The following is a 9350-nucleotide window of genomic DNA, read 5'->3' on the forward strand; positions in this document are numbered from 1 at the left end:
GATGGCAGTGAGTTTGTGTTTTTGTTTGTTTGTTTGTTTTTTGTTTTGGTATAGGTAGTGGTACTGATTGGTTGCTGAGGTTCTTAGATTTTTGTGGACATTATTACTTGGGAGAATCTGGTTTAAATGCAGATCCCTTGGTTCCAGTCTCAGAGAATGTGATTCAGTAGGTCTGCTTTTGCATTTTAATATTATGACACAAGTTGTTCCCAGGTCATGCCTAGAGAAAATGCTAGAAGTAACCTTGGGAACTGCAAATTAGAAATCTCTGATTTTCCTTTTTTTTTTTTTTTTTTTAAGTTTATGTATTTTTTGTTGTTTTTGATAACATTCACAGCTAAAACACATTAATTCAAATTTCAGCATGTACAACATTGATCACATTCTTGGAGTTGTACAACCTTTCTCACCCTCTTGTTCCTCACCTATTAACATAAACTCACTGACCACTAAGGTTCCTATCTAGTCTTTCAAGTTGCTGTTGTCAGTTTCATCCCATATAGATCGATCTTAAAGGAGCGCAGCGCTCAAGGTACACATTCTTTATTAGTTAAGCTAAACTGTTGTTTGGTTTTAAGAAGAATTCAGGCGATACTTTTGGTTTAAGCCTTAAAGATCATTGCAGGGCAGTAGTTTCAGGTATTCATCCAGCCTCCATGGCTGATTTTCCTCTTTGATTTTCATCAGTGTTTTCTCTCTTTCTGTACGATCTCAGGATGCTTCTCTGCCCTCTAGGCATGTGTAAGGATCTATGAGATTAATTTTAGTGGGTTCCTTGAAAATGTCAAATGATTTAAAACCCTGGTAGTTTTTTTTTACTCGTCTTCTGTTTATGAGGAATGTGGGATATAAAAAAATAGAGTGTGTGAGTGTTGAAAGTTCTCAGTTGACCCAAAGGCTTTTTCTACCACTGCATTATTTATTGCATACTTTTGTGGTCATTGACTGAGTTGGCTTAGTAAAGTTTTCTTATGCTGTTAGAACCCTGGATGAAGACTCTAAAATATAAATGTATGGATGGGCTGTTTCTAAGACTGGGTCATGGTACCATTTTCAGTTTCTGCTATTCCATTTTTAGAAAATGTGACTGTATTACATTTCCTCCCCATCCAACCAGCTTTATTTCATTAAAATATGGGCCCCAGTTCCTAGCAGCTGTAAGGAAACACTCCTGATTTGTGGGAGCTCTGGTAGCATAGTGGCTAAGTCACTTGCCTGCTAACCAGACGGCTGGCGGTTCAAACCCACCAGCCACTCCTCGGAAGGAAGGTTGGGCAATCCTACTTCGGTAGTGATACTGCCTCGGAAACCCAAGGAGGGGTCGCTATGAGTCGGGGCCGACTCGACGGCACGTAACAACAACAACAGTTTGACATTTTAACCACGTACCATGTTAGCCCAACTAGTCCATTATGCAGTCATAAGACCCATGGGCAAGAATTCTTAAGAACATTCAGATATGGGAAGCAGTGTCTCTGGAGTTGTATTGTCTAGTTTGAAATCTTAGGCCCTTCACATACTAGCTGTAAGACCTCTGGTAAAATATTCAATCTCAGGGCCTCCTCAGACTCTGGTGTATAAGAAGGTTGTCAGTGATCTATCCCAGAGGTACAATGTATGTATAAATGTAAGGTGCTTAGTAGTCTCAGGCACATAGTAAGTGCTCAGTAAATCTTAGCTGCTATTATTTTATTTTATTAGGAGCTCTGGTAGCATAGTGGCTAAGGCACTTGACTGCTAACCAGATGGCTGGCAGTTCAAACGCACCAGCCACTCCTCGGAAGGAAGATGGGGCAATCTACTTCCGTGGTGATACTGCCTCGGAAACCCAAGGAGGGGTCGCTATGAGTTGGATCCGACCTGACGGCACATAACAACAACAACAACATTATTTTATTAAACAAAAGTGGTCATGAATGCAAGGTCGTTTATAGGGTCTAGCGAGAGAGTTGAGGGTGTGGTTGCCTTGTGTGTGTGCCTGTGTCATACATATGAATACATGCTTGCACATATATGTTTCATGGCTGTCATACAGTATGGCAGTAAACTAGAGATGTCTCAAGTATGCCTGTGAAATCTACTTTAGTCATTCCCTTTTGGTAAGACTTGTGTTCATACACGTTTGCATGTATGTAGATAAAATTTGTGTTTATTTATACCTCATTTAAGGAGATCTGGTAGCACAATGCCTAAGCATCTGACTGCTAATCAGAAGGTTGGTGGTTCAAACCCACCAGCCACTCCGCAGAAGCAAGACTGGGAAATCTACTACCATGAAGGTTTACTGCCTCGGAAACCAACGGGGGTTGCTTTGAGTTGGAATCCACTCACCGGCAGTGGGTTTGATTTTGGTTATCCCTCCCTCAGTTACATGTAAGGAGATTAGTTGTCCTGCGATGTAAGCCATGATAAAGGATGGGGGCAGTGGAGTGGTACTGACATGACTGAGGAAAGCGTCTGTTTCTCTCCTCTTTGTAGCTGTTCTAATACAGATTTATATTATTGGATATTATCAACACATATATTTAATTTTTTTAAGTTTTTTTAATTGTAAAAATATAGGTAGCACAACATTTGCCAATTCAACTTTTTTTGCTTGTACAATTCAGTGGAGCCAATTACATCAATCATGTTGGGCAACATCCATTGCTGTTATCTGCCATCCCTGTAAACAGAAACTCAATGCTAGCTAAACAGAGCTTTCCCCTTTCCCCTTCCCTCCTACCCCTGGTCACCACTGTTCATCTCTGATGTTTATACATTTGTCTGTTCTAAGTGTTTCATATTAGTGAAGTCATATAATATTTATCTTTTTGTGATTGACTTACTTAACTCAGCAAAATGTTTTCAAAGTCCATGCCTGTTGTAGTATGTATCAGGACTTCATTTCTCTTTATGGCAGAGTGGTATTCCACTGTGTGTATAAACTGCATTTTGTTTTTCCATTCACCTGTTGGTAGGCATTGGACTTTTTCAAGAAAATTTTATTTCAAGACCCAGTTTATTTAATAGGCAGAAAGGCCAATAAAATGTGTTAAAACTTGAGTTCCTATGCACTGGGCTCTCAGCATGAAGGTAGTAGCTCTAAGCAAGGGATTCTACACCATAGGCCCTGGGCAAGTCATAGCTTCTTTCTCTAGTTTACACTAGCTATTGTAAGGAGATTACATTGTCACCTACCTGCCTCCTTAAGGAAGGTTAAGACTCACTAGTAAGCAGCAGTGAAATGCCAGGAGAGAGAGAAAAAAAAAATGGCCAATGATATCCTTAAATTTCCTGAAACTTAGATGTACAGGCGACTGAAATATTTCTTCCAACTCTGAATATTGAACTGGGTTATAGCTTAAGTAGAACTAACAAAAAGAAAGAAAGAAATCAATGATAGGTAGAAATTGAGGCCTGGGAAAGCAGCAGTCCAGGATATCGGGAGCTCCTCGTAATGAGAGAGGCACGGTGTAGTGCGAAGGTTGTGACTCGGCAGTGTATCAGGAGGCAGTTAAGTACAGATAGCAGAGAATTTGAGATAAGCTGTAGATTGAATTGGTTCACCCAGCTTTGGAAGAGAGCTCTGAACTTAGGTCAAGCAGGTACCTCCACTTACTAACTTTCTGACCCTAGGTGAGTCACCAAGCTTCAGTTTCCTCATTTGCAAAATGGTTGCTCCTTCTGGCTCTTTTCTTTTTCTGTTTAACTAGTGTGGCTGGCAGGATGAGCTCCCTAAAGCAACCAAACCCACCACCATTGAGTCGATTCCAACTCAGAGCAACCCTGTAGGACAGAGGGGAACTGTCCCACAGGGTTTCCAAGGGTGATCTTGATGGAAGAAGACTCATTAGTAGACACTGATGTTTACTACTGAGTCTTTAGTGCTACAGCTTTCTTCTGCAGAGAAGCTGGTGGGATCTAACCATCAACCTTTTGGTTAGCTGCCAAATGCTTAAACTACTGTGCCACCAGAGCTCCTTGCAGGATGACACAGAGTAGTGGATATCAGAAGTGCTTTAGAAGCGGTCCTGAGCTATCCCAGTGTGAGAAGGGGAATAACTGTTTCTGCTTGAAGTCCAGTCAGGGCACGCTGTCCACCAGCAACCTCTGGGTATCTCCTTTGTGCCCTTTGGAGGCTTGACTTTTCTTGGTGCTTTATGTTGACAGCATCTTTATAGAATATAATTTTCTATATTATATTCCATACAAATGTCAATATTTTCAGAAATACCGACAAGGCTGACCAGGAGGAAGTCATGACTGTGTCATTCCTCCTGCTCCCGGGCAGACTTTATAAAAGTTCGAGTCTGTGTATTCTGTTCCAGGTTCTCAATCTGCTGGGCTAGTCTTTTCTCTGAGAATGTATCACTTTTTCTTTTGCTATTTGTGCAGTGTTAGTCTAGGTAGTACTTTCTACTCAGGATCTTAGGAAAATAAACACTAAACATAACCGTAAGGTTTTTGTTGTTGTAGTTCCATTCCTCGATGGTTAATGTGCTCAGCTGCTCACCAGAAGGTTGGTGGTTCAAGTCCACCCAGAGGTGGCACCTTGGAAGAGAGGTCTGGCAGTCTGCTTCCCCAAACTCAGCTGTTGAAAACCCTATGGACCCCAGTTTTCTCACATACACACAGGGGGGTGCCAGGAGTCAGGGTCAACTCCATGGCAACTCATGGTATGGTATCAATTGTTTGGCTTCAGCTAACACTATATCTTCAGATGGTATTTTAAGTCACTTTGGTCAGGACTTTAGTGACTTCTATGGTTGTGTCAGTTTTTAGACATTGATTCATTCTATTATTTCATGTTGTTCAGATCTGTATCTGTAGACTTCACTTTCTAACATAGCATCTAGCAAATGAATGCTCTTAAACATTTGTAGTAGAACTTCATCTTACGGGCTGCCTGTGGAGGCAGACAAGTTGCAGGGGAGTGGGAGAGACAAGCCAAGATTGTCTCGTCATCTAGATTTTCTTTGTTATAATGAGAAATCTGTTGCCTTTATGATGCAGAGGCCTTGGTTTGACTTACAGCTCATCGGAAGCCATGGGATGGGATGGAGTTCTTTGCACTGGAGTCCTGCTCTTACTGACGTCCCACCTTGGACAAGCAACTTGGGCTAGGCCCTCTGTCTCTACTTAGGCTTGTATCCCTCTGCCTGTTGACAGTGGTCTTAGCACCTGGGACTTTGCGTGAACTTTACATGTTTGTTCTTCTTAAGACCAGGCAACTTGTGATTTTGTACAAAGGGGTGGGATATATTTGTATAGTCACCAGAGATGTGATTAGACGAGGTGTCAATCCTGAGCTTCTGCCCAACTCTTTTCTTCCTTAGAAGTGATGTATGGGCAAAGAAAAGTGGAACGCAGAGAACTAGGCCACTGGCTTTTGAAAAACATTGATCAGTGAGCATATTGGATTCAGCAAAGAGACCTTCTCCTTTGTATGATGTCATGCTGTTTGGAGACCTCAATGCGGCCTGTGATCACATCCACAGGGGCTTCCTTTCTTGGAGAAAAGATTGAAGGAGAAAAAGAGTTCCTGTCGACAGTATCCAAAAATAATTCAACATTTCTAAATGTGTTTCTTTTAAGTTGTTGCCTTTGGTTTTCCAGGCCATGTGGTGGCATGAGGGAGCGGCATGAAGTGGTCAGCTGTGAGCAACAAACTTCTGAGCGGTGTTGGTCTCACTTCCTATCTCCCATCCACCTCTCTCTGGCTTGGGCTTCCACTGCTCCGTCTGTCTCTGTCTCTGTCTGTCTGTCTCTGTCTCTCTCTCACACACACACGAATGTTCTTCCTTCCTACAGTGCACATCTGTGGTGTGGATGTGCTGTGGGTAGTTGTGTCTGGATTTAAACTAGGTCTAAGCCAGGGGCTCCCACTTGGAACACATTCGTTGAGCACAGTGGTGTCACCTTGAGTGTCCTCTGGTTGAGTGAAGTGTGGTCCTGCCTTTTATTGTGATTTGCCTGGCTTGGTCCTGTGTAAGCAGTAAGGGCTTTTAATGAATCCCATGGGACAGAGGGACAAGGACAGAGTAGATTTGTTGAATTGCTGTGGGGCCTTTGAAATGGTACCAAGAGAAGGCTGAAATCTAATTGGCCTTTACTTATCAGGCCTGAGTTCCAGCATATTGAAAAGGTGATGATTAGTAATGAGAAGGCCAGGATACTTTATCTTTTCCTTTGCACATTTGGGGAAAATTCCCTCTGCCTTGCTGGCATTAGAAGCAGACCATTCCCTCCTCTCTACCACATCCTATCAGCTTTCATTAAAAATCAACGGCAGCAACTACCAAGCCCCATCCATAGAAAACCGTTTAAGGCAACACTGTGCTCCAGTGCTTCAGGGGTGGGGTTTCGCCTTCTGCACAAATGGATCTGTTTCTCATATTCATGCCTTCCTGACCCAGCAGCTTTTAAAAGACCAAGAAGCATTGCTCTGCTTTCTACTGCCTCTCCCTATGAGACCAGGGCTGCCGTGCCTCTAGCCATTTCCCAGAGAGCATATTTGAGACAACTCAGCTTAATTTGCCTGCATGCCTAGGAAGCCTCTCTTTAAAATCTTATTTTGGGAGAAGAGCTGTATCTAAATATTTTGCTTTTCCCATCCAGGTGAGCGACGGAGGCGCCGATGCCAGGTGGCATTCAGCTACCTGCCTCAGAACGACGACGAACTTGAGCTGAAAGTTGGTGACATCATAGAGGTGGTAGGAGAGGTAAGGGAGCTGGGCAGGCAGTGCGATTGCTGATTGCCGTGCTCGGTCTGTTGGAAGCCACTGGTTTACTCACTCAGGAGTAGCCTGTTGCCGCAGATTCCAAAGCTGTTTGGCCTTGAGTCTGAATTCCCAGAGAGAAATGCCTACAAGCCACTTGGAGATAGATGTGGGGCCAGTTAAAACCATTATCTTGCTAACACACCTCTGAAATTTCAACCCAGTGCCACAGATTTTTTTTCCTATTGAGTCCCTCTGCTTCAACTGATATTTGATTGCAAATATCGAATATCGAGAGTGACCCTGACTCATCCCTAGAGTATAGATTCCGTATTGATTCCAGGTGACAATGTTGGATTTAGTAGGAAGGAAGAGAACGGACATTTCTTAAATGTCCTAAAAGGCCTTAGTATGTGACCAGCATGAGCAAGACTCTTTGCACATGTTGGCTCATTGACTCTCCACACCCACTTTAGTTTGCAGATGAGGAAAGAGGCTCAAGGGAGGCTAGAAGAGGCAGGGCTGAGGGCTGAAGACGGGTCCATCTAACTGGAGACTCTTGTTCTTCCCATTGCAACACATTCCCCTTGTTCCTGGTTGGTCCTTGCTCCTCAGAGCTAGTTCTGCTGGTGAAATATCCCACAGGACACTGGGATGGGCTTCTCACTCCCCACTCCCTCAGGCCTGGGGGATGTTGGGCCTTGGGCTTAGAACCTGATCATTCATTCTGATTCAGCATTTGAAGCTGAATATAGAAACACAGTTTTCTGACCGCTTGCATTTCCTGAATACCATTTGACCTTACAGAAGCCTATTATTTACAAAGAAAGGAAGCTAGAAGTCAAGGAGGAGTTGAAGTGAACTGTCACATGGGTGAAAGTGGCACAGCTGATGCTAGAAGCCAAATTTCCTGACTCTCCTACAAACAGAAAGTGAGCATGTGTCAAAGCTTTATTAAATTTAGTAATGAGGAACTCTACAAGATGGCAAGACTGACTCGAAGAGAATTGTGAAAGAGCAAAGTATTTGTAGTGACTGAAAAAGAAAATGCTTGATTAAGATTGCTAAGTTAGATGCAAAACTACTTAGTGTCCTGCAGGGCAATAAAACTATAACCTATGAGGTTCTCTTCTCTAGGGGATCAATAATTTGCATCTCTGTCAGTCAAAAGTTATTTGAATCATTTTCAGATTTTGATCAGTTAGCATCCACACTAATGGAGTTGTAAGCTATCCTCATAAATAGTAAAGAGTATGTCAAATAAAGATACATGTCCCTAGAGAATCAGTTAATGGGATTGGGGCAAGGGAAGAGCAGCTGGACAATTCCTGCCATGACATTAGTAGGACGTGCAGGAACCCTTTTTGCCTATTTCCGAGTTTTGGCTAATTTGCATGTATATATCATTTATCCTTTTTCATCCCTGGTGCCAAGCAGGGCACATAGGAGAGACATTTGTTGAAAGGTGAATAAGTAAAAAATGAATGGACAACAGAGTAGAACATTGATCCCAATGGTTGAAAGGACGAATTTCTTAAGACTAAAACCTGGAAGAAATTCCAGAAGAAAAAATAGATGTGTTATTAATTAACAAAAAATTTTAAATTTTTGGTATGATTTTAAGCTGGGATTGCAAAAGAAAGCAAACACTAAATATATTTTTGCAACAGATTATGACAAAAAAAATATATGTAACATACTGAAATATGTTAGGAAACATATTGACCTACGCTGGTAAATGTAGGTCAATTTGCTCTAAACACAAATCCCACAAAAGGAAATAAAAATCTTAAACATGTGAAAATGTTATACCCTGATTTAAAGAAATAAAAATTAAAGCAATAATAGGTTCCTGTTATATACTTATTATGCAAAGCCTAAAAAATATTTAGTGGTAAGATTGTTGGAAAATTTTAGAGTACCTGGTGACTTTGTATATCTGTGTGGACATTATATACAGCTATTCAGCAAGATGCATCAAGAGCCGTAAAGATCTGCATAATACCCTTTGACCCAGTAATCACATTCCTAGAAATTGATCCACAGAAAATGGTTAACAATAGGTAACTTTAATATAAAAATTTGTGTATTGGAATTTGAAATCCAAAGTGATCAAGCTGTCCTATAATTGTCTCTCCAAATAACTTTGAGGTAAACACTTGATTTTCTAATGAGGAGAGATGGTAAAAACGTTCTGTTAAGGAGAGGGAAGCCATGTTTAGGAGTAAAAATGATTAGATTGAGACCACCACCATACAGCCAGACACAACTAACATATTAGCAAGTTTAAGTGTATTTATAATTAATCTGCATAGCTGTGGGATTGATCAAACATTTGAGCCCTTACTTGTGAAAGAAACTGTGTTGAGATGGAAGTTATAATGCTGCCCACACTAGACTTTTAAAGGAACACCCCGTTGAAAGGTTCCTTTCATGTTAATGGCAGTGGCTTTAGTTTTGGTATCATATTTTAAGAGGTTTACTAAGATTAATCTGTCCCTATAGGCAGCTTTCTCACCTGGGAATGGTGACAGGGTACAACTTCAGGATCTTGATTTCCTGGAAAGATTGGTTGAATCAATTTACTATTTGTTCATATTTTCAAGTTGGAATAAACACAAAGGTCTTAGCATTGGGTCGCTTAGGAAT

The 9350-nt window shown here is 41.5% G+C and overlaps 1 protein-coding gene across 1 annotated transcript in view; it reads left to right on the top strand.

The window, feature by feature from the left end:
- SH3KBP1 (SH3 domain containing kinase binding protein 1) overlaps positions 1-9350 on the top strand; it is a 370819-nt gene that overhangs the window by 153745 nt on the left and 207724 nt on the right. The window contains exon 3 of the mRNA XM_042782665.1: positions 6601-6704. Within this exon, the coding sequence (XP_042638599.1) occupies positions 6601-6704 (104 nt within the window). The remainder of the gene's footprint in view (positions 1-6600; positions 6705-9350) is intronic.

The sequence above is a fragment of the Orycteropus afer genome, unplaced genomic scaffold (assembly GCF_000298275.1).
Source record: "Orycteropus afer afer isolate SDZICR_OR568_19922 unplaced genomic scaffold, OryAfe1.0 scaffold00404, whole genome shotgun sequence".
Taxonomy (NCBI): domain Eukaryota; kingdom Metazoa; phylum Chordata; class Mammalia; order Tubulidentata; family Orycteropodidae; genus Orycteropus; species Orycteropus afer.